Source organism: Thermomyces lanuginosus (genome assembly GCF_041956635.1).
Source record: "Thermomyces lanuginosus strain ATCC 200065 unplaced genomic scaffold VTN49scaffold_29, whole genome shotgun sequence".
Classification (NCBI taxonomy): domain Eukaryota; kingdom Fungi; phylum Ascomycota; class Eurotiomycetes; order Eurotiales; family Trichocomaceae; genus Thermomyces; species Thermomyces lanuginosus.
Window position 1 is genome coordinate 959,573 of NW_027192363.1, and position 22,917 is coordinate 982,489.

Genomic DNA, 22,917 nt, shown 5'->3' on the forward strand with positions numbered 1-22,917 from the left:
TGAAAGTCGATCATCATTAACAATTCCGTCTGCTAAGAAAGCAAAGCTTCGATTGGCTTAAACAGTTTAATCCAATAGCTCAGAGCATTTTCATTACGAAAAGTGATTCAGTGCTAGATGTGAATTCGTTAAGCTGTAAGCCGCACCATCCCTGGGAAAGCATTCTGCATCATATATAGGCACTCCTAGACAATTCCTCGTCCCTATAACTCTGATAATACTGGTCGCACGTGGTATTACTGCATGAGAGTCTGCGCAGTGGAGTGCATCGCCTTACCGTGATCTCTAACTGGGTCTGCAGTGGGGGCCAGAATATGGATCCGACCTACCAGTGGTGCACAACGCCGAGATAAGCTCCGTCGCTCCGGCGCTGAGATCTGCCACTTGTCTGGGGTAGGTAGGTAATTTTTATCGAGATCTTAGGACCCAGGTTCAATTTCCAAGGAACATCCTTGACAGCTTACGAGGCTATTGAGCCACTTCCAGGAGCAAAATGCAGGAGGATGAGTGATCACGAGCGGCTAGGCTATTGACTTCAAATGATAAACCTTAGTTTAGTCAAAGACGATCTCTGTGTGGAATATCCGAAATAAGAACCTGAGACACGACCGCTCCGCATGGAAGAAGCAGAAAGTCCAGAGGTTCAGCTCGTTGGTCTCCAACTCATCGGATCCCCTACCACGTAGAAGGCGCGGGGGCCATGGGTTTTTAGGGTTAGGCAGCGCCACGGCGTTGAATCAGGTTGATACTTAACACGCCCCCAGGGTTTCTTCTGTTTGGAATTAAAGTTATTGCATTTTAATGTTAGGGTTAAACTATGCCAAAATGTTGGATACCAGGAAAGCTGCTTCGGAAACAAGCACATCAGCAATCGATTACTCGTACATGTACGGAATACTCCATAACATTTCGTTAAACGCAAACAGTCATTGGCCCGTTCCTGAAAGATCAACGTTCCAATACAAGTCGAGTTTGGCTGGCCAGGAGAGCGAGGCTCCGTCTGCTTCAACCAGCTTCTGCCGCGAGCCAGCAACCGTTACAAATGCTCTCGAAAGAGACATCTTCCACAACGTCCACTGAAGCACAACTGGCATAGATGATGCGCAGTTCATAGAGCTGTGTATACAGTATGATGTACCTTGATCATAACGTGACTGATACACAACTGTACAAGTACAATACTCAGCGGAGTACAGCCTACGTTTGAGATGACCGCCGCTAGTCCAGCCTGAATCAGTAGGCCAACAAGATTCATGCACTAGGCAACCTAAATTCCGTTTCGAAACTTTCGAATTGGTCATTCGACGAAGAATACGACCAGTTCATTCTTTGTAAGCCCCCTTAGGACACAGTTGGAGGTACTTAAATAGTACGTGCCGCATCCAACAGTTCAGAATGATTCCAGTACTCTCCTCGTTTCCTTTTTTTTTTTTGGCGTACCATTCATTGAAACGTGGAATGAATTAACAGTCTCATGAAAGATGCGAATGCTTTTGGCCTTCTTCACCACCTGTCTGGCAATTGCCAGAGCAGCTCCTCCCCCTGATGAAAACACAAGCCCTCATCGTCTTAAATTGCCTCCTTCCATGATCGACGATAAGATTCGAGAAAAGATCCTAAAGCCCTGCGATGACCCAATCCTCGACACAATCGAATATGAGCCAGAGAGAGTCTGGGATGAACTAGGATGTTACCACCTTCATGGAGCCTTGGATTGGGCTTGGTATTCGAATCTTACAGCTCAAAAGAATACTTCATACGTCGAGTAAGGAACCCGTTTCCCTCGGCTGTAGTTTCGGTATGGTCGCTGACGGAGCATCAACTATCAGATTCGTCTCGGATAGAATGCATGGTCCCGAAAACATGAGATGTCATCAGATTGATAACGGTGTTTGCAACACACCGAATATCCAGTGCCATGACACTGACTTTGCTTGCGGGTAAGATGACATGCACGTGGAGATTTTGGCATGACACTGAATGAAGACGGCAGATACTTGCTTCTAAATTCTTTCGCCAACATCCACAAGGTGAGTGCTACTAGCACTTCCATCACTCCGACCTTTTCAAGAGCTCTGGTCTATTCATGTGTACGATCCCACTAACCCCTTCTCTAGATGTATCATCGCGGTTATGTAGCTGTTCAAGCCGCTCATGACAGGGTTCAAGACGACGTTCTTTCCTTCGTTGATAGATTTGCTCCTCAACTTGAAGTGTTCGATGCTCTTGGAGATGTTCTGATTCCAATAATAACTCTGGGCCTTTTTGGGATTGGGTCATTTGCGAAGAAAGGTGAGCTGATGATATCAACGAATCAATGGTTTACGACAAACAGGCCCTAATGATGATTTGTCTGGGGACAGCTATTGAGACGGCGAAGAAAAGCATGGCAGATAATGCAAAAAAAAAGTGGGAACAGAGATTTCCTCATATTGAGAATGGAATAGCACTTTCCGCCGGTATGGCTATGCCTTACGGATTGATTCATCTCCCTGCGTAAGTGCATCTTTCGGTCGTGTCTAGTACTGGATGGTTCATGTTTTCAGTACATATGTGAGGGAGCTTAGGGCCTTTTACTGATCTGCTAACCAGGCAAGAATCGGGAGAAGCAACGGATGCCTTTGTTTACAGCATGCTGGGCATGGTCTATGATCATTTCGTGGACCTGCAGATGAATCACACCAGAGACCTCTTCAGTGGAAGCGCTCAAAGCCTCCAAGCGCTGTGGCGAATGGTCGATCGTGGAGCCTTCATGCGTTACGATGGCAATGCTAATCTGGGTGAGTATATTAATGAAGTCAAGAAGATGTTCTTCGCAGCTTTAATTCCGAAAACTTGGGAGATTGCTCCCAAATTCCGGGATGAAAACGACCATAAATATAGCACCCCTATCTTTTTGTAAGAAATAGCCCCTAAGCCCCTTCAACACGATAGTTCCGAACTGACTTGCACAGAGCTACCGGGAATGATTGCGGCAGCGAGTGGGACGATATAATGGAGAGATATGCTGGTGACAAAGAGGACTTCCCTGAAATCTGTTATGAGGGCAAGCAATGGCATATTGTGGTCGCCCACCTTAGGCGGGATTCAGGTTATTTAGACCATTCCCGCATCCAGAAATGGTTACCTGGCTTCGTGTCCGTGCCCGGAGTTGAGATTCTCACGTCCGACGAGGGTTATAAGGGAGTCCATGCAGTCGACATGCTTGCTAGTGCCTACAGTGGCTACAAGAAAGGAGGCGAGAAACAGTTCTGGGCGCCGGACGTAAACACCGAGCTCTCGAAAGTCGTCACCAAGGACGGATCTGGATATGTTGTCCATTATACCGAAGGAGTGCGTGGACCGGGTCTGGTTCAGATGCAAGTGTGTCCAGACCTGGAAAAGACTATAGATAACTTGGTCAAGGCCTCCAACGACATCAAGTTGGCGGACGAGAGGGAATGGCCCTGTGGAATTTGAAAGAGTCTTTTTTTTGTATACGCATGATATCAGTCTTTGAATCAGATGTCTTATCACTTTCATGTGAAGAATGAGTGTCCTGGCCTAGTAACGCTTACCTATGGCTTACCTACGAGAAAACCGATAAAAATGGAGAGATACATACACTCAAAAAAAGAGACTCAAGTGTCTTATCCAGGTTCTTCTCTAGCAGGGCTTGGGCCGCAGTCCTGTGTGAGTAACAAAGTTGTCCTCGTCAACCAATGTGTCTCTGGATTTGTTCCAATGTGTAGCCCTTAACTCAACCCTAGGCTTCCCATTTGAACGACGACCCCCCGTTCACCTCATCACACCCAGGCTGCACCATGCTCGACAATTTTTATGAACAGGCCGATACCAGCGGTGGCTCATCCTGAGCAGTTCACCACAACATGGCTAGGAGGGAGAGGCCCATCAGGGACGGGTACATGAGTCACTGGTAATAGCGCAGTCGGTCTACGTGCCAAAATTCAATATCGCTCATCTCTTCTGCGCCCTCTCGACGGCCTTGAGGAGGTTAAGCACAGCGAGTTGGGGTCTTTGGGGGTTTATGCCAAATATTTATGTGTTGCGTATGTCGAAACTGGCCAGACAACCGTCAGGAATATATCTTATCCTGGAGCACAGAATTCATCAAGTAGACCCGTAATATATACGCAGGGCGATTGACATGAGACACAACTTCCTCTTGCAGGCAGTAGAGACTATGAATTTTGAGGTCTACAGCTCAAGCCAAATCAGCATCTAGATTCGAAATGTCACGGCAAGACAGTCAAGCCCATCGGCCTGATCTATCACACATGATTCTACTCATACAAAGGAAACACCATCGGAAGCATCTTGTCTATGAAACAGCTTTAAAGTTACAAATGTGTACTCTGAGAGTAAATATTCGATCTCAAGGAAAGACACCGTTACCATTGAACCCGCAGGCACTGTAGTCGCGCCTCGGTCTCAATGACCTGTGGTGAGGTTAGTAATTCAACGTCTGCTGCTGAACCGTGGCCGCCAGGAGTCTGCTTACCTCGATCGCCTGCTTGACCTCAAGCACTCGACGAACGTCCGCCAACCAATCCTTGCTCAGAATCTTGGCCCATCCCTGGAGGCTGTTCATCTCCCGGGCGGCGGCGTCCAGGTTGCCCTCCTCCAGGAGGTTCTCCGTGCGCACGAGGATACTCTCCACATCGTCGCCGTCGGCAGCGACATCCTTCTTGAACATGACCTTGTTCAAGACCATGCTGGCGGCATGGCTTGCGATACCCGCATCTTCGGGCAGTAGGCTAGCCTTTCGGACCTCGTTTGCGACGCGACGGAAGCGGTCAATGATCTGGGCATTGGTCGGGATACCACGCTGGTAGGCGGAAGGGTTGATCGACGCGATGGCCGCGGACACCACGGGGTTGTCGGCTGCAAGCTCTTTGACAGCGATGAGTTCTCGGACAAACGGCCGAGGACCGTCGGCGTTCTCGAGTACCGTTCGGACGGCGTCGATGGCCACCTGCAGCTGCTGCGTCTTCAGGTTGCTGTCGATAACCTCACTCCACTCACTTGTGAGCTTCTCCAGCTCATGAACGTTGGCAGTCAGCTCATTGATCTTGCCGAGTCGACCCGCGCGCTCCCGCTCAACGAGGTCATGCACATCCTGCAGGAATTTGCGGTTCAACTCAATGGCCTGCTCCACGAGCTGATTCTTGAGACGCTGTTCAGCCAACTCCTTCTCTCGCTCCAGCTCCACCTTGAGTTTCTCCTGATAGGCGCGCGATAGTCGCTCGTGCTCTGACTCGAACTCTTGCTGGTATTGAAGAATCTCGGCCGCGCGTGCTTCATCGATACGACGGATCATTTCTCGCGCAGACTTGTCGAATTCTTCGTGCGCCTTCTTGATCTCATCTTCGGCCTGACGCTGAGCATCAGCACGTAGCGAGGTGATCTTCTTGCCAATGCTCTCAATCTCGCTCCGCGCCTTAGCGACGGCAGACGCGTATTTGTCGCCCGCACCATCAGCGCTGATCACCTTGACAATGTCATTGAACACCCTAGCCAACTCTTGCACGACAGGATCCTCCTCATCCTTGACATCGACAAGTTGGAGAGTGGTAGCAGGAGCAGCAGCTGGCTGTTTCGGCTCCTCCTTGGGCGTTTCCTTCTTAGTCGCTTCCTGAGGAGCAGGTTTTGGCGCCTCCTTCTTCTCTTGTTGCTGCCTGGAAGCCCGATCCTCCTTCATTTTCACCACTCTCTCGGACTTGGAGGGTGGCTCCGTCGCACTGTTGTGAGGGCCCTTCTTGGTCAAATCGCTTCCAGTAGTTTCCTCCTCCTCCTCAGCAATTCTCGAGGACAGGCCACTCTTGCCGGGGATGGTGACTCGTTGTGCTTCCTGTCTCTCCTTTGCGGGCGCATGGCGGCGAGTGGCGTTAGGGAACCGGCGGTAGAAATCCCGCTCTTCGAAATAGAGCACGACCTCCTCGCCATACGGGACATACTCCGTGAAGAAGTCATGGAAGTTGTCGAACTTGAGCGCCAGGTACACGCCACCGCTGTAGGCCAACCCGGAGCCGAGGAGCAGGTAAAGCAAGAAACGCCTGAAGCGACCCGACTTGCGCGGACGCGGCGGGGGAGCAGCGACATTACCCGGATTCTCAGCCTGCTGTTTCGGAGGCGGCTCTATCGAGGATCGGGCCGAAGTCTGCGTCTGGTTTTGCGGTGTTGGCGATGCATTGGGGGCGTTCTCCGGAGGAACGGATGACTGGGATGACGGCGACGCAGGCGTTGCGCTCGTCGGAGGAGGAATCTTGGAGTCCGCAAATGTTCTCTAAACGCAATTGCGACGATACATTAGCACGAAACCAGCGACCAGCGCCATCCGGTTTTGACAAGAAGAGGGCCATACGCGGTGCACGGGAATGCGGCTGGTAGCCACAGGGGCCGTCAGCAATTGCGCCGTAGCTCGTTGGCGCAGTGCCGAAGAGAGCCGATACGGGCTCGACGCAATTGAGTAGCGCAGCATGGCGGAGCTGCTCTACAAGAGCGTATTTGGGGGTGGTGGATGGTGTTTGGAGAAGATTTTTCTGGTGACAAGCTCCAATGACGGAACAAGGTTCGGAGCACTACGATCTCTCCACGATTGCGGCCCGAATCGGCTCGACAGGCCGATTTTCGTCACTCCGGCTCGAACTATTTTAAATAAATAAATAAAATAAAAAAAAAAAAAAAAAAAAAAGAAACTTAATAACTAATTGACTTCTTCCCAGACATATTGAGTCAATTAAGTGATGTTTTTGCACGATCGCATCTAGCAATTTCGCTGTGTTGGCCTACTGCTTCTAAGAACCCAAGAAAAATCACACGATTATAGAACTCCAGGTCCAATAATACTAGCACTGAGGAGACGACGAAAAGAATAATGCTCAAATAGCGCACATAATCCCCAACAAACAACGACGCCAGACGAGTCAACCAGGACATCACATTAAAGACACAAGGCATATCGAGTCGACTGCTGCGTAATGGAGGAGACCCTCGTGTAGCCACCGGGAAGACCTGACCCATGACACAAGGCGGCGAGGAAATATACGAGGAAGCGGATTAAGTCAGCGTATGCAATCGCAACCCATCCATCCGAGCGAGAACCGAAGAAGAGCACACTGCCAGATCGGCGCATGGTGACTAGGAGAGAGTCAGATTTCGTACATGACGACCTCCTGTCATTCCGTAGCTTACAATAACGTTGTATCGAGAGAAGAAGAACAGACAAACATGAGAGAAAGCAGCTCTAACAGTTGCAGTTCCCAGCCTGAGTGCCGGCGGCTTCCGGTCGCAGATCCACGCCCGGGCGCGGGTTCGCACGAAGGCTCCGCGGCCCAGCCTGGTCCAAGGGCAGCTTCTTTGCGATGGCCGTGAACAGTTCTTGCACGTTGGTTGCGGTTTTGGCAGACGTCTCGAAGAAGAGCAAACCAGCTTCGCGGGCGTATGCCTCGGCGTCCGCGGTGGGAATCGCACGCTTGTCGGGGTTTTCTGCCACCAGGTCCAGCTTGTTTCCGGCCAGAGCGATGATGATATTCTCATTGGCCTGGCGCTGCAGTTCCTTTACCCATGACTTGGCCTTATCGAGCGATGCCTAAACAGAACGGGTCAGTCAGATGAGCGGCGGATCGGCTTGACAAGCTCACAGACGGGGCAAGCATACCGCTTGTGTAATATCATAGACCACAACGGCGCAGTTAGCGTTCCGGTAGTACATGGGAGCCAGAGACTTGTATCGTTCTTGGCCAGCTGTATCCCAGATCTCGAACTTCACCGTAGTATTCTCATCGAGGGAGATCGTCTGTGTGAGGAAGGCGGCGCCGATCGTCGACTCCCGGTAGTCATCGAACTGGTCCTTTGGGACAGTCAGATTTGGATCCCTGGCGCTGAGTGCGAACGGCGGCGACTCACCTTGACGAATCGCAACACCAACGAACTCTGCGGCGTCGTCAGCATAGGCAGTCCGAGTCAGGTCAGATCACTCGCTTCCTCTCTCACCTTTCCAACGGCCGACTCTCCTACACAAAACCCCAGTTAGTCGCAAGCCAGACGGTTGAAAGGGAGTCATTATCGCGGAGCAGCTCACCAAGCAGCACGAGCTTAAACTGGGCGAACCGCGCCCCCGGGCGGCCTCCGACGGGTGCTCTCGCGGCCATGATCGCACGATATGCCTGTGAGAACGAGTAGAATCTGTCAAATCAAACCACGAGGGAGTGACGTTATCCGGGTGAGCGTTGGGGGGAGATATCCGATGCAGGATTAGAGGCTGGGTGAGGATCAAATGGCGACCTGGTTGAGGTTTTCTGCCTGAGGCAACAATCATATGTGCCGAGCCTGATTGATCGCCGTTCGCCATCTTAGGCTCCGTCCGCAGCGCCTTGAGAGGAGACTAACCGTCAAATCCCTGCGCTGAGCCACGCCGTTCCCTTCCGCTCGTTTGGCTTTTTTGATCGCCGTCCGTCATGCGCTGAGTGGATACTCACTCTCTGTGTATTTCGAGTTCTTCCCGTCCTCTCGTTTCTTCCAACATGGCGCCTCCTTTACTCCCATTCAGGGACATCAACCTGCACTCATCACCGTCGCATTATGCTTTCACGTCGCCCTCCTCTCCAGATGCGCCGACTCTGGTGGTCGAGCGCCCCTCGGGCCATCTGCGACTCAACGATGGCCCACTGTTGGGAACCAAGCGCGTGTCCAGCATCGCAGGGATTTTGGGAATTATCAAGCTTAAGCTAGGTACGAATCAATAGATTCAAGAATGCCGTATTGTGCAGAAAAAGCTAACAGAGGGTCTCTAAGACAAATATATCATTGTCATCACCAAAGCAGAGCCGATGGGTCGTCTGCGCGGGCATATGGTTTATCGAGTCGCAGCGACCGAGTTTCTCCCTCTCCGCGAGCGTCCGTTGCACGATTCCGACGAAGATGCGTATCTAGGGCTGTTGAAAGACTTCCTCCGGACAGGACCCATGTACTTCTCCTACTCACTGGACCTGACAAACAGTTTCCAGAGGCAATCTCAGAGTGATCCCACACTTCCGCTCTGGAAACGGGCCGACGATCGCTTTTTCTGGAATCGGTTTATCCAATCGGATCTCATTGATTTGCGTTCGGGAACCCAGGATTCATCGGGAGCGCGCTATGCACCGCAAGTGGGTGTAGATCCTTATATTCTTCCCGTTATCTTCGGAATGCTTCGTATCACCCCGGCGCGCGTTCGGTCGACATCATTCACGTTCGCTCTGATCACGCGGAGATCGAGATATCGCGGCGGTACGAGATACTTCTCCCGCGGGATTGACGAGACTGGCCACGTGTCGAATTACAACGAGACGGAGCAGATCATCATACTCAATGACGCGACCGGTGGTCTAACCGGGTTCGCCAGTGATCAGTCCTTTAACCGTAGCAAGGCAGATTCCTCCCGTCGTGATCTACAAGTGATGTCGTTTGTACAGACGCGGGGCAGCGTGCCGGTATTCTGGGCGGAGGTTAACAATCTGCGGTATACTCCGAGGTTGCAGGTTCGGTCGCCGGAGATTGCGGTCAACGCCGCACGAAAACATTTTGCGGAACAAATCAGAATCTACGGTGAAAATTATTTGGTCAATCTCGTGAACCAGAAAGGGCGGGAAGAGCGAGTAAAGAGGGCTTATGAACAGCTGGTTCGCATTCTCATCACCTCTCCCACTGAGTCTTCGGAGACGGACACACCCATTACCGAGGAAAAGTTGCGCACTCTGGATCCGGAAGAGAAGAAGCAGAGTATGGATCGTCTTCACTACATATACTTTGACTTTCACAACGAAACGAAAGGTTTGCAATGGCACCGCGCACAGCTTCTCCTCGACCGACTGGCAGATGGTCTGGCACAAGCACAGTATTTCCGCGGCGTCGAGACCCCTGGCGATCCGAATGGGCAGCTGGATGTCCGCACAAAGCAAACTGGGGTTGTGCGAACGAATTGCATGGACTGTCTCGATCGGACCAACGTCGTGCAGAGTATGCTTGGTCGATGGGCCATCACGCGACAATTGATAGACGTCGGTGTTCTCCGACCCGGCGAGTCTGCTAGCGATGACCCGGAATTTGAACATTTGTTCCGTAATGTCTGGGCGGACAATGCCGATGTCGTGTCGCGAGCGTACTCGGGAACTGGTGCGCTAAAGACCGATTTCACCCGGACTGGCGAACGCACCCGCGCCGGAATGGTACAGGACCTATGCAACTCCATCACTCGCTACGTCCGCAACAACTTCTTGGACGGACCTCGACAGGACGCGTTCGATTTGTTTCTGGGTACTTACCTTCCTCAGGATTCGGCGTTGGGCAATCTTCTTCTCTTCGTTGATCGTCGTCCAGTCGTGATTCAGGCCATCCCCTATGTTTTTGCCGCAAGTGTCTTCATGGTTCTAGTGGCTCTGTTCACACGCCGGGCGCCCGACGCCAGCGTATGGCCAATTCGGCTATTCATGCTGTTTTGGACCGTCGTGGGAGCCTATTGTTTCCGATTCATCGTCGCTCATGGCATGCTTTATGTGAGTCGTGTCCCTAACCTGACCCTCCTGAAGCTCCCTTCTGATCGAGATAATAGGTGAACTGGCCCAAGCTCAATACTCCTACTGCTGCTTCCGAGGGATACCAAGATGCTCTTATCCACGCACGTTCCGATCCAATCATCGGCAAATGGCTGCCGAGAAGACATCATCGTGGTATCAGCAACGCACGTCTGGGCTATTTAGAGGAAGGAAAGAAACGCATAGAGTAACACTCGGTTGCTCACTTCTTCGTTTCTTCCCTCTTGCATGAGCAAATTTCTTTTGTCATTTTCACTGCGGACAGATGCAGCATTGTATTACTTCCTACGGTACTTTGTTCTTAATGCTTCGATTCTTTCCATACCCAATTATTTCAGTTCTGTTTGGGTTTTTGAACGGGACGCGAGTTGCAGAATAGACTCTTAGCATCTTATCTATGCATTGTCTGGTGCTTATTGGCTCCAAAGAGTACTCCGCGCCTTGTCTGGTTAGATTTTCCTGACATCGTTAGTCACTCTCTTGGCGTTGATCATGTGGCTGAGTCATGTGCACGAGAAATTGATTCCTCAGGCTACCATCGTCTTTCGATGCATGTGAACTGGAGTTTTCAGTTGTTGCCGCGGGACACCCAATTGCCCACACGACGGGCTTCTTGGGAATTGATTGGGAGAGAGTCTTCCATGAGGCGATTCGGGAGATTTGGTGCCTCTGCACTGACCCGCCAGGTTCGCAGAGCGTCGTCGCAGGCGAACGGGCGGACTTACGAAGTGCGTCTTTGAAGAAAGAGCGATGCTTGCCCTTGGACACTGATAATGATGCGTATAAAATTCGATGGTATCGTAGGATGCAATCCAAGCGCTCAACTCCCTACAATCTAATTTCGCTACCGTCGAGGCGATTCGCAAGTCCGGCAGGGTATTGAATCAACATGCGATCCCGGAAATGATCGAATGGCTTAGGCGGTTGGGATATGAGGTGTGTCTCCTCTTTTTCGGATGTCTTAGCGCATGAGAGGACTGATAAATTATTTGCAGCCGTCAGATCTCAACCGCCTCAATCCCATCCATATTGCCGGCACCAAAGGCAAAGGTTCCACGTCGGCCTTTGTCTCCTCCATCCTCACGCAGTACACTCCGCAACGGTCAGATTCGGAGTCTGCAGTGGTCCGCAAGGTCGGCCTGTATACGTCCCCTCATTTGCGCTTCGTGCGGGAGCGCATCAGGATCAACAATGAGCCGCTATCGGAGGAGCAGTTTGCGAAATACTTCTTTGAAACATGGTATCGGCTGGAGGCGGCCGCGGAGACCAGGGGAATGAACCCTTCCAATCCCGAGTCAAAACCGGTGTACTTTCGGTTCCTAACATTGATGGCGTTCCATACCTACCTCCGCGAGGGGGTGGATGCCGTCGTGCTCGAGTGCGGCATTGGCGGAGAGTATGACTCGACAAATATTATCCCTCAACCAGCGGTTTGTGGCATTACCAGTCTTGGTATCGACCATGTAGCTCTGCTTGGCTCAACTATTGAAGAGATCGCCTGGCATAAGGGGGGCATTATCAAGCCAAATGCAAAAGTCTTCACGGCGCCCCAGTGTCCCGGTGCAATGGAAGTCCTACGGAAACGAGCCGCTAAGAAGGGAACCGAGTTAGTGGTTGCCGACGGCCATCCCCAGCTGCAGAAAGGCAGTTCGTTGAAATTGGGCCTCGATGGAGATTTTCAGTATGCGAACGCAACGGTCGCGGTTGGTCTTGCTGGGGAGGCTCTGAAGAAACTTGGCGCAAAGGGCGTTCCAGACGATGTCTTGAAAGCACCTCTGCCGGAGAGATTCCGGAGAGGTCTACAAGAGACGAGGCTGGGCGGGCGGTGCGAAACCCGCCGTGAGAGGAATATCTCCTGGTACATCGATGGTGGACATACTTTGGAGAGTATTCGTTTCGCCGGGGAATGGTTTGCCTCGCAGCTCGTCGCTAGTACGTGGACTACAAAGCCCCGTGTTCTCATCTTCAACCAGCAGACACGCGACAGTGTTGCTCTTGCACGGGCCCTCTACCAAACGCTGTCAAATGCTCTGGGTAGTGAGAAGCCCTTTACACATGCCATTTTCTGCACCAATGTGACGTACAAGGAAGCTGGGTACCGACCTGACCTCGTCAGCTCCAACATCAATGCCTCCGATGTTGAGAAGCTACGCGTTCAGACAGCCCTGGCAGAGACATGGAAGTCCATTGACCCCAGCACAGAGGTGCTAGTGAAAGGGACCATTGAGGAGGCTGTTGAGTTTGTCCGCTCGCTTGGTGAACAAACAAAGGCGGGCGATGGCGATACCAAGGTCTTGGTCACTGGGAGTCTGCATCTCGTCGGCGGGTTTTTGGACGTGATTGAAACCAAGCTGGCAGCATGACGAACCTGGACTGTGTAGAATATCACATTTTGAGGCCATTACACATGGCCGTGTATATTATATCTACATTATTTCTAGAGGGAATAGAGATAGACGACATTCAGATCTCGACAAGATGGGGTGTGCAGATGGAAAAACCTCGGCCTAGTTAGCTCGTGCATACCCCGCGAAACTCACCGCCTTCTCTATTCAGCAGTTCCTGCAAGGGACACTGTATCATCTTCAGACGGTCTGGTACTCTGGTTTCTCAAACCCCAACTCGCCTCTGCCAGTTCTCTCTGTCTAATTTGCCCGACTGTCACGACAATGGCAGAGTCCGAGGATACCAAAGGCAAAGCTCCGGTTGATCCTGAGCAGCAGGAGACCTCCGCCAATGCCTCCGAGGGCGGGGAGTCGACCTCCGCGGCCGCCAGCGGCAACAATGAAAGCAGTGACGCGAAGAAATCGTCCGAAAAGGCGCCGCAGACTGCGGGCGAGCAGTCCTCGAGCGATGCAAAATCCGAGAAACGTCTCCCTCCCCAGCTAGTCGACACCCTATTGCGCATGAACCCCGCACTGGCCCGCGAACTGGCAGGCATGGACAAGGACAAGGCCGCAGAGGCTCTCCAGAAGATGGACATTGCGCAGCTGCTGACGGGCTTGGCCTTGGGGAAGAAGAACCAAAAGGACATGGCGTCGTACAAGTTCTGGCAGACGCAGCCGGTGCCGCGGTTCGATGACAAGCCAGAGGAGTTGGAAGAGGGGCCGATCAAGATTATCAACCCCGAGGAGGTGCAGAAGGATCCCTATCCGCTGCTGGACGGCTTCGAATGGTCGACTCTGGACTTGCAAGATGAGAAGCAGGTTGCAGAGTTGTATGACCTGTTGTCGAACCACTACGTTGAGGATGATAATGCCATGTTCCGCTTCAAGTACTCTCGATCATTTTTGAATTGGTATGTCTCTGAGTCAGTGCCGAGCAACTCCGCGAGGCTCATTTTAGTTTAGGGCTCTCACGTCTCCTGGATGGCAAAAGGAATGGCATGTTGGCGTGCGGGCTAGCAAGTCTGGCAAGCTGGTTGCTTCCATCTGCGGCGTGCCGAGCGAGATCCGTGTCCGTGGCCGCAAGCTCCGGGTCATTGAGATCAACTTCTTGTGCATCCATAAGAAGCTGCGGTCGAAGAGACTCGCGCCAGTTCTGATCAGGGAGATTACGCGGCGCTGCTACCTGCGCGGCATCTACCAGGCTATCTACACGGTGGGCGTGGTGCTCCCGACGCCCGTGACTTCATGCCGATACTACCATCGTGCCCTCGACTGGCTGAAGCTGTATGAGGTTGGCTTTTCGCATCTCCCGCCGGGTTCGACAAAGGCTAGGCAGATCACCCGGAACCACCTGCCCAGCCAGACTGCGACGCCGGGTCTGCGGCCGCTCGAAGAGCGCGATCTTGACGCGACCTACGATCTGCTGGAGCGTTTCCTGAGCCGGTACGATATAAACCCTGCATTCACGAAGGAAGAAATCGATCATTGGCTTCTGCACCGACCAGAGCGCTCGCCGGAGCAGGTTGTGTGGTCCTACGTCGTCGAAGACCCAGAAACGCATCGCATCACGGACTTTGTCTCCTTTTACAGCTTGACTTCGTCAGTGCTCGGGAACCAGAAGCACAGTGAGATTCGTGCTGCCTATCTGTACTACTATGCGACGGAGGCTGCGTTTGCAGAAAAGGAGAAAGGGTTCAAGGATCGGCTGCAGATGCTGATCAATGATGCACTGATTGAAGCTAAGAAGGTATTCACAACTCCTCTTCGTGTTCGTATCAAACATTCTGACGGTCAACAGGCGCACTTTGATGTGTTCAATGCCCTCACCTTGCAGGACAACCCTCTCTTCCTGGAGCAGCTGAAGTTCGGGGCTGGCGATGGCCAGCTGCATTACTACCTCTTCAACTACCGCACGCCGCATGTGAACGGAGGAGTCAATGAGAGGAATCAGCCGGATGAGAAGAAGAGAGGCGGCATGGGTGTGGTTTTGCTGTAAATATATTGCATATTCTGTTGATGCTCCGATCCGAGAGCTCAAGATATCTAAGTACCTAAGTTGAAAACAAAAAACCTGCCTATATAGGAAGGCACCATATATGATTTGTTCACCGCCTGATTCTGCCGTCTGTCATGGATCTTATCAGATGAGATCATCCTAATCCACTTGGAGCTCTGCAGTCGAACGTGAATGGTAACTACCTACCAACCTCCATTCCATCCATGACAGTTTCAAATCAATTACGACTACTCTCAACGGACATGTTACGCCTTCAACGAACACGGCGTCTCTTTGCCACACTATCCGATGCATCATCAGCATCTCCGTCATCGTCAACATCAACGAGCGCGCGGAAACGCAGACTCGACAAGCCAACACTAACACTCGACCAAGTACGTCCTTCCTCCCGACCCTTGCTTCAAAACCAATCCGAGCAGACTGGTGGCTCATCAATGCAGTTTATTCAGCGCCGACGAGTCCTTGGTCTCTGGCGAGAGATTCTCCGAGATATTCACCGTTTGTTTCCCCTAGCCTCCGATCACTATCCTCGACCGGGCCGGAAATAAAAATGAACGGTTAAACTGATAAATTTTTGTTGCGATTGTTTATAGGAATACCCAAGTCCCCGACTCGTACAGAGTTACTGGACTATGCGCGAACAGAATTCAAGCGGAATAAGACCGTACAGGATACTGTATGTGATTCGTGGGTGAGTGGAGGACACCGGGTGAATGCTGACATTTGGCTTGACAGACGCAGATCCGGTATCTGCTTTCCACCGGAAGGTCCGAGTATGAGGGTATGAAGCGGTATATCGATCAGCTGGCCATGTCTTGATCCTCAAAGTCGGCCATAAATGAGCTGGGAATCAGATACCAATAATAGATACCGTAATGTACATTAAACAACATATCGAAAAAGCCACAAGACAAAGGGTGGTTATTTTTTCCCAATGAGTCCCTTGACGGCTTCAACGATCCCCAGTCCTCGGGAGCTTGACTCTTCTTGTTCTTCCTTGCTGGTGATCTTCTTCCCCTCGTCATCGGTGATGCCACCATCTGTATCCGCCCTCCCAGCAGTCGTAGCAGCAGCAGATGGCGCAGCAACTGCCGAAACATCTTTCAGCTTTCCACTCGCCGCCGCTGCCGCCCTCTTGGCGCTCTCTTCCACGGCGCGGTGTCTCTCGCGCCATTCGCGGTCCTCACGATCCCGATGTTCCAGTTCCCGCAACCAGGCCTCGCGCTTCTCCTGCAATTTCCTCGCCTCGACCATCTTCTCAAACTCGCGTCGCTGTTGCCGCTCGTTCTTGTAGTAGATGCCGCCCGCGACGGCAGCGAGCAGTGTGAAAAATTGCGCGTAGATACGTGCGCGGAACATTCGGTTCATTTCCTCGCTGTCGCGGGCTTTCATGGATTTGTAGGCTCGGTAGAGGGCGTAGCATGTTGCCGCGCAGCCTATATGACAAAATTGTTAAGATCGTGTTGCTCGTTGGAGGGGAGAATTGTGTAGGAACTACCGACCAAGAGGAATCAATGGCTCTTCTCGCAATCGTCGCTTGAATTTCTGCCAGCTAGTTTCTTCCGTGAATTGCCTGTTATGAGATTTTGTCCAAGTTATTAGCAGTTGTTTTCATCACGCGATTTGTTCGGACTCTCGGGAATGATGAAACCCACTCATTGCCTTCGAATTCGAAGGATGACGGCGGCGGTGTTCGGTCGACCATTGTGATTGCTCTTCTAAAGCTGCTCAAAGAAATATCAAAACTGCTGCTTGAAAAGCCCGGAGATGGGAGATGGTGAGGGACTTTTGTTGAATGGAGAATAGCATGACGTCGGCCCGCGTAAATTACCCCCGATCAAGTTTCCGTATCGTATTCCAGATCTCCTAAAAATACCGGTACAGAATCGGCGTTCAAAGCCTCTACCAGAAACTCCAGATTTTCCATTCAATGACCCCCCCCCCCCCCCCCCCCAACCTCCTAAGTATAACGTACAGAAATTTATTCGTATACGATACAGTCATTAGAATCATGTCGTAGCCATCACTTCCGACATCAAAAGTGACAGAATGCGTCGGCGGTCTCGCGCATCGGCCACTTCATCCTCCCAGAAGCGCAGCATGTCAATGGCATCCAATACAGCCTCCTTCCATCCATCCGGGATCAAGTCCTGCACGATCCCGCTGAGTCGGGCGGCAAGCAGGATGAGAGCACTGCGCGTACACGTCCGCAGCATCAGCCATGCACCGTGGTGGCGGTGATAAAATCCGGGCTTGTTCTTGCGGATGCGCTCCACGCTCATCTCTAGACCTTTGCGAGTGTATTCGTCGATTATCGCGCCACGCCTTCCATTATTAAGCGTTTCTGCCATGAAAGGGAAGTACATCCATTCGTAGCAGTCGAGGAGATGGCCGCGGAGGACGAATTTCAGGACGTCGTCTTCTTCTTCGGGTGTGTAAAGGGATAGAATTGGCGGGAGGGATGCCATCCTATATCGACCAGTGTAAGTGCGGGTTCGTAGAGATGTCTCTGTCGAAATAGGATATCGTACCAGTCTGCAGCCTGTGCCTCAAACGCGGCAGTCGACTCCACCATGTCCATGATTCGAGGAAATCGACCTTTGTCCTGGTTGCGGAACAAGTGGTATAGTACTCGATTCGCAAGCCGCCGAAGGGCAATCTCTGCCAGATAGTAGTACCATGCCCGCGCAGAGTCTTGTTCCAAGTCATCTGACGGCGGACTCGGGAAAGAACTCGGATAGGACAGGTCGTGTAGCCCGAAACCCGGTAGCGACAGCTCCATTCGAACCTCACTGCGCACAGTGTCAGCAATACAAGGCATCATTTGTTCAAACATTAGAGAATCTGCTCACAGTTCGGACTTGAAGCATGTCCAGTACATGCTTTCCTGTTGCGCCCATTGTTTTCGAGCATTCGGATCGGCCATCATCTCTGGCGTCATCGTCTTTCGGGGGAAGTCAAACCCTTGCGTAATCGCTGCAGCTTGTACAAAGTACCGCCACGCCTCCATTGGCCTCATGATGGTCATAAGATAGACGCCGCAGTAGAAGAAGCATTGCGCCTCGAGGACTCCTCCGCCGCGCAACAACAACCCGATCCGCTTCTGGGCAGCCTCAAAAAAGGCCCTCGCCAGTACGAAACTTGGGGAACGACGCGCAATCAAAGACGTTGATTCATGCTTGTCGTGAAAAGCTTCTGCAATTGAGCCCAAGGCACAGAGCAATAACTAGTAAAAAGAAAAAGAACGAGTTCAGCTACGGTCTGTGTAAAGTAAATGCTCACCACACAAACTTACCACCAAACACGATTGTGCATCCCAGCCAATGCCGTGGAGACACGCATGACGCACATATTCGAGCACTGCATCAACGTCCAAGATTGGATTCGCGATGTGGACCTTCTTCAAGAAGCTGTCCAGAAGCCGATTACAGGATTCTAGCTCCAGGCTATTAATTAAAGGGATGGTCTCACTCACGGGCGACGTCAGCGGGGATTCAGGAATGCCGATGTCGCCATTTTGCATCTGCGACCTGAGATCCAATTGTCCGTCGAACCGCCCGCGGAAGACGTCCCAGGCTAGCACCGTCTCCACAGTCACGGTACTCAGATCCGGCCCGAACTGCAGATCGGGGGCCGGCGACCCATACCCATAGCCGGGATCTTCGACCGGTTCGGGCTGCGGTTGGGTTTGCGGCTCTTTTGACTTTTCCCGGATAAGCTGTTCCAGATGCTCCAGTCGCTCAAGGATGGCCAGACTGGCGGGATCAAACCTGCCGATCTAGAAGTCAGCTTCCAGGGGTCGACTTATTTGTATAAAATAGATAGCGGCGCATACGATGACAGGTCTGTCGGCGAAGTAATGCACTTGGCGCCGACCTTCTCACAGAACGAACATGATGGCTTCTTGTTATCGCACTTGGTTCGCCGCGCCCGACATACCTGGCACGCGCGGTTCGCGCGCTTTCGCGGATAAGCCGCGGTGCCGCGGGGAGCGGGCCGTCGTCGGCTGTTCCCGTTCTCGAGCTTGCTCCGTAACAGCTCCGAAATGCTGGTCGTTGTGGTGCTGGAACCCGACGCTTCCGATGGGGGCGCTGCCGGGGCCGGGGCCGTGGCCGGGTCCTGCTGATTCGGATACTGGGACTCAACCGTCGGCTGCAGCAGTGGTTGCAGCGACTCGCTCATGGCCGACAAGAAAATGGGGTCCTGGCACCACACAGTAAAAAGAGTACAGTACTACTAGAATCGGGTGTGTGCCGAGAATCGAGATTAGGGTCTGTCTTCCCAACTCCAGCAACGCCCGCGGAATCTCGGGCGGGGCATGACACCTGACCGGTCGAGGGGGAGAATCGGCCGGTGATAAGGGGCCTTCTTTTTGAGACTCTGTTGTCTCTGCGGGAAATGCCGTGCGATCACGGGACACGGGCCGCAGGGTTGATCTGGGGAAGAGATCGATCCACGATCATCACCCTCGAGGTTGGGGAGTTTACCCCGGATTTAACAGAGTCCGCTTCTGTTTATAATCTACAGGACGTTTCTCAAATAAGCTCAGATTCCCCTACCTTGAGGCCTGCAAGCGCACGGGGATCACAGCTCGTCTACCTCGCACCTTGCCGTGGACTAATCGTCTAATTTGGAGGACCGGCACAGAATAGCCGCACCATCTGATCAGGACCTCCTCGGCTCTCGGGCTGTTCCATTTGGGGAGATCGGGGACTACAAGTAAATGCCGGAGTAGGAAGCCAACAGTTGGTGTGGGCGTTCCTCACTGCGATTGACGCCCTTTGTCGGAATGACGCGTCTTGACTGACTCAAAGCCCCAGTCCGTACTGAAGACTATACCGGATGAATACCTACCTTAGCCCTTCGGGGCTTCTTAGCGTCTTCTGGATGCAGAACGGCTATGTTCACCTCGGCGACCACTTGCGATACGGATTGTATCCCTGCAGAAAATTGCCGACAGCCCCTGGGTCCTTATTCGTCCCGCAGGCGGTCTGCGAAGAATAGCTCCAGTTGAAGGATATTAAGTTTAGGCTTTTAGCCGAGCAACGCTACCACCCCCCCCCCCCCTGCTATCGTCACATCGAATCCCCATTGAGAGATTGATGGATTCGAAGCTTCCGAGTCGTCGAAGCTTCAAGGTGCTGGTAAAGTAGCCAATCACGAGACGAAGAGAACGGCGCCATCAGCGAATGGTTAATCTGATATTGCGCTCCGTTTCCCCGGTTTTTCCCTCTGCATAGGATAATGCCAAGGGTATTATTAATTGTGCAAAGTTAATGCACTTAATGCAGATGGCCAGATCCAGCCAGGGGGGCGCGAACGTTGTAAACCGTGGGGGAAGAGGGTTGGGGCAAAAAAAGCCAAGAGCTTTAAGCCCCAGCCCTAATCACGTGCTCCGCAATCACCTAACCCCAAAGGTGCAACCCTAAGAGGGCGGGGTCTGTCCCCGAACTGCCCAAATCCTTCATAACCATGGGGGGATGACAATCAATGCTTTATGTCCGTCTGTTCATGGAAAACAATAGATAATTTGGAAAAGTCTTACTTATTAACTTGGTGTCGATCAGTCGATCCTACTAGCTTATTCGAATGCTTTCCGAGACATGGCGCGAGGAGAGTAACTCTACATAGTATGACGAGAACATCCGGCCACCAGGGTCAGATATGCCATTTCGAGAGCCCTGCTGGAGCAGTTTGCTACTTTCTGCTCGCAGTTATCAACCGTCGGCGATTACATAAATTGAATCCATCATGATGTGCAAGTGTCGAAACAAATGCAGAGCTCCTGAGAAGGTCTCCGAAAACGGTAGTTAGGGCTGAAAGCTAGGGTTGCTGACTGAGCATGCTCGCCGCAGGCCCGCCGCCGCCCGCCAGAAATTTTGGATCTGGATTGACTGACCATGGAATATCAATATAAGCTGCATACATAGTCTGTCGCATTCCCCAGCGGGGAGAACATTTCCAATTTGCACATGCCGTCACGGGGAGTGCCCTGACCATCAATTGCGTTCGAAATGTCGGAGACGCGCTCTGATAATGAATGCACCACACCTCCTCGACCAAACGTCAATGGTCTTTCCTTGACCGAGTACGCCGCCGCCCCGACGCCGCCCAATGAAAGACATGAGCGCGAGGTTCAAAATCCCTCAAGCGCTAAAGTTCCGGAGGACTATATCTTGCCTTCCGGTCATCCCGACGTGAGTTCCCGGGAGCTTCGAGTCGCCAATCGATATTGACGTTCGCGCGCAGTATCTCCGGCTGATCCTGACGTCCCGTGTGTACGATGTGATCGACGAAACCCCGCTGCAGCATGCGGTCAATCTCAGTAATCGACTAGAATGCCGAGTGCTTCTCAAACGGGAGGATCTGCTCCCGGTGTTCAGCTTTAAGCTGCGGGGCGCATACAACAAGATGGCTCACCTCAGCCCGGAACAGCGGTGGAAAGGCGTCATTGCGTGCTCTGCAGGTAAGAAGTCTGGTCGGCTAGCCGGATTCATCGCTGATGGGACATTACTCCGAATAAGGCAATCACGCGCAAGGCGTTGCGTATTCCGCCCGCAAGCTGAAAATCCCGGCCACTATCGTGATGCCTGCCGGCACTCCCGCGATCAAACATCGTAACGTCTCACGGCTCGGCGGTAGCGTAGTGCTTCATGGAAACGACTTCGACGCGGCCAAAGAAGAGGCACACCGATTGGAGAAGTTGCATTCGCTGACGAATATCCCTCCGTTTGACGACCCATACGTGATTGCTGGTCAGGGAACCATTGGTTTGGAGCTCCTGCGCCAGGCGAAGCTGCAGAATCTGGAAGCCGTATTTTGCTGCATCGGTGGTGGTGGGCTCATTGCCGGCATCGGTGCCTACATCAAACGGATTGCACCACAGGTGAAGATTATTGGTGTCGAAACGTACGATGCCAATGCTATGGTACAGTCGCTACAGCAGGGTCGACGCGTTACGTTGAAAGAGGTAGGCTTGTTTGCAGACGGCGCCGCCGTCAAGTTGGTGGGTGAGGAGACCTTCCGTATCTGCCGTGAGGTAGTAGACGATATTATCCTAGTCACAACAGACGAGATCTGTGCCGCGATTAAGGATGTATTCGAGGACACTCGATCCATCCTGGAGCCCGCAGGGGCTCTAGCCCTGGCGGGTCTGAAGAAATACGCCGCAGACAACCCAAGCCCCAATCCTGACCGCGAATTGGTCGCGGTTACCTCGGGCGCAAACATGGACTTTGATCGGCTACGCTTCGTAGCTGAGCGTGCGGCACTTGGTGAAAAGAAAGAGGTCTTGCTGGGTGTCACTATCCCTGAGCGGCCCGGTGCATATGCCAAGCTCATGGATGTTCTAGCTCCTTTCGCAATTACTGGCTTCAACTACAGATACTCTCGCCCGGATGTCGCCAACATCCTCATGAGCATTTCCCTATCCGCTTTAACCCGCGAGCAGGATCTTGCCAAGATCTTCGCTGAGCTCGAACGGGGTGGGATGTCCGCAACGGACTTGAGCGACGACGAGCTTGCAAAGGCTCATCTACGATACATGGTTGGCGGACCGAGTAACGTCCAGGATGAGCGTTTGTTCATGTTCCAGTTCCCGGAGCGGCCCGGCGCACTGCTCAAGTTCCTTACATTACTGCGGCCGTCGCAGAACGTGTCGCTCTTCCACTACCGGAACCAGGGTGGGGACGTTGGCAAAGTGCTTGCCGGCATTCAGTGTCCCCCGGCTGAGAATGACGAGCTTATGAAGTTCCTGAATGATCTCGGGTATCCATACCAGGAGTGTACAGATTCTCCGACCTACAAGATGTTCCTTCGTCTTGACTGATGCTTTGCTACGTGTGGTCTACAATGGCGTCTGTGGGAATGTTTGTTTGCGCAGGATAGAATAATGGAGAACTGTTCAATGATGTCTACTTTTCTGGCTCGAGCTGTACTC

The 22,917-nt window shown here is 52.4% G+C and overlaps 10 protein-coding genes across 10 annotated transcripts; 6 read left to right on the forward strand and 4 right to left on the reverse strand.

The window, feature by feature from the left end:
- Positions 1-1,481: 1,481 nt before the first annotated feature.
- Positions 1,482-3,459, forward strand: VTN49DRAFT_3897 (uncharacterized protein; the record flags this gene model as incomplete). The annotated part of the gene is made up of 7 exons (XM_069411782.1): positions 1,482-1,765; positions 1,830-1,940; positions 1,994-2,030; positions 2,118-2,292; positions 2,364-2,496; positions 2,593-2,898; positions 2,955-3,459. 7 exons carry the CDS (start codon positions 1,482-1,484, stop codon positions 3,457-3,459), a joined length of 1,551 nt encoding a protein of 516 aa, XP_069268367.1.
- A 932-nt stretch (positions 3,460-4,391) lies between these two features.
- Positions 4,392-6,481, reverse strand: VTN49DRAFT_3898 (uncharacterized protein; the record flags this gene model as incomplete). The annotated part of the gene is made up of 3 exons (XM_069411783.1): positions 4,392-4,439; positions 4,502-6,286; positions 6,365-6,481. 3 exons carry the CDS (start codon positions 6,479-6,481, stop codon positions 4,392-4,394), a joined length of 1,950 nt encoding a protein of 649 aa, XP_069268368.1.
- A 765-nt stretch (positions 6,482-7,246) lies between these two features.
- Positions 7,247-8,153, reverse strand: VTN49DRAFT_3899 (uncharacterized protein; the record flags this gene model as incomplete). Its single annotated transcript, XM_069411784.1, has 5 exons — positions 7,247-7,591; positions 7,661-7,852; positions 7,909-7,935; positions 7,996-8,015; positions 8,084-8,153. The coding sequence occupies 5 exons, from the start codon at positions 8,151-8,153 to the stop codon at positions 7,247-7,249; spliced, it is 654 nt and encodes a 217-aa protein (XP_069268369.1).
- A 372-nt stretch (positions 8,154-8,525) lies between these two features.
- VTN49DRAFT_3900 (uncharacterized protein) lies at positions 8,526-10,765 on the forward strand (the record flags this gene model as incomplete). Its single annotated transcript, XM_069411787.1, has 3 exons — positions 8,526-8,733; positions 8,797-10,535; positions 10,592-10,765. 3 exons carry the CDS (start codon positions 8,526-8,528, stop codon positions 10,763-10,765), a joined length of 2,121 nt encoding a protein of 706 aa, XP_069268370.1.
- A 357-nt stretch (positions 10,766-11,122) lies between these two features.
- On the forward strand, positions 11,123-12,937 carry VTN49DRAFT_3901 (uncharacterized protein; the record flags this gene model as incomplete). The annotated part of the gene is made up of 3 exons (XM_069411788.1): positions 11,123-11,302; positions 11,379-11,510; positions 11,570-12,937. The coding sequence occupies 3 exons, from the start codon at positions 11,123-11,125 to the stop codon at positions 12,935-12,937; spliced, it is 1,680 nt and encodes a 559-aa protein (XP_069268371.1).
- A 306-nt stretch (positions 12,938-13,243) lies between these two features.
- Positions 13,244-14,957, forward strand: VTN49DRAFT_3902 (uncharacterized protein; the record flags this gene model as incomplete). Its single annotated transcript, XM_069411789.1, has 3 exons — positions 13,244-13,872; positions 13,925-14,708; positions 14,760-14,957. The coding sequence occupies 3 exons, from the start codon at positions 13,244-13,246 to the stop codon at positions 14,955-14,957; spliced, it is 1,611 nt and encodes a 536-aa protein (XP_069268372.1).
- A 224-nt stretch (positions 14,958-15,181) lies between these two features.
- Positions 15,182-15,797, forward strand: VTN49DRAFT_3903 (uncharacterized protein; the record flags this gene model as incomplete). Its single annotated transcript, XM_069411790.1, has 4 exons — positions 15,182-15,352; positions 15,419-15,476; positions 15,572-15,654; positions 15,714-15,797. 4 exons carry the CDS (start codon positions 15,182-15,184, stop codon positions 15,795-15,797), a joined length of 396 nt encoding a protein of 131 aa, XP_069268373.1.
- Positions 15,798-15,899: 102 nt separating this feature from the next.
- On the reverse strand, positions 15,900-16,683 carry VTN49DRAFT_3904 (uncharacterized protein; the record flags this gene model as incomplete). Its single annotated transcript, XM_069411791.1, has 3 exons — positions 15,900-16,414; positions 16,481-16,551; positions 16,634-16,683. 3 exons carry the CDS (start codon positions 16,681-16,683, stop codon positions 15,900-15,902), a joined length of 636 nt encoding a protein of 211 aa, XP_069268374.1.
- Positions 16,684-16,987: 304 nt separating this feature from the next.
- On the reverse strand, positions 16,988-19,160 carry VTN49DRAFT_3905 (uncharacterized protein; the record flags this gene model as incomplete). Its single annotated transcript, XM_069411792.1, has 5 exons — positions 16,988-17,447; positions 17,510-17,770; positions 17,831-18,204; positions 18,274-18,748; positions 18,814-19,160. The coding sequence occupies 5 exons, from the start codon at positions 19,158-19,160 to the stop codon at positions 16,988-16,990; spliced, it is 1,917 nt and encodes a 638-aa protein (XP_069268375.1).
- A 1,832-nt stretch (positions 19,161-20,992) lies between these two features.
- VTN49DRAFT_3906 (uncharacterized protein) lies at positions 20,993-22,806 on the forward strand (the record flags this gene model as incomplete). Its single annotated transcript, XM_069411793.1, has 3 exons — positions 20,993-21,175; positions 21,228-21,444; positions 21,503-22,806. The coding sequence occupies 3 exons, from the start codon at positions 20,993-20,995 to the stop codon at positions 22,804-22,806; spliced, it is 1,704 nt and encodes a 567-aa protein (XP_069268376.1).
- Positions 22,807-22,917: the final 111 nt, after the last annotated feature.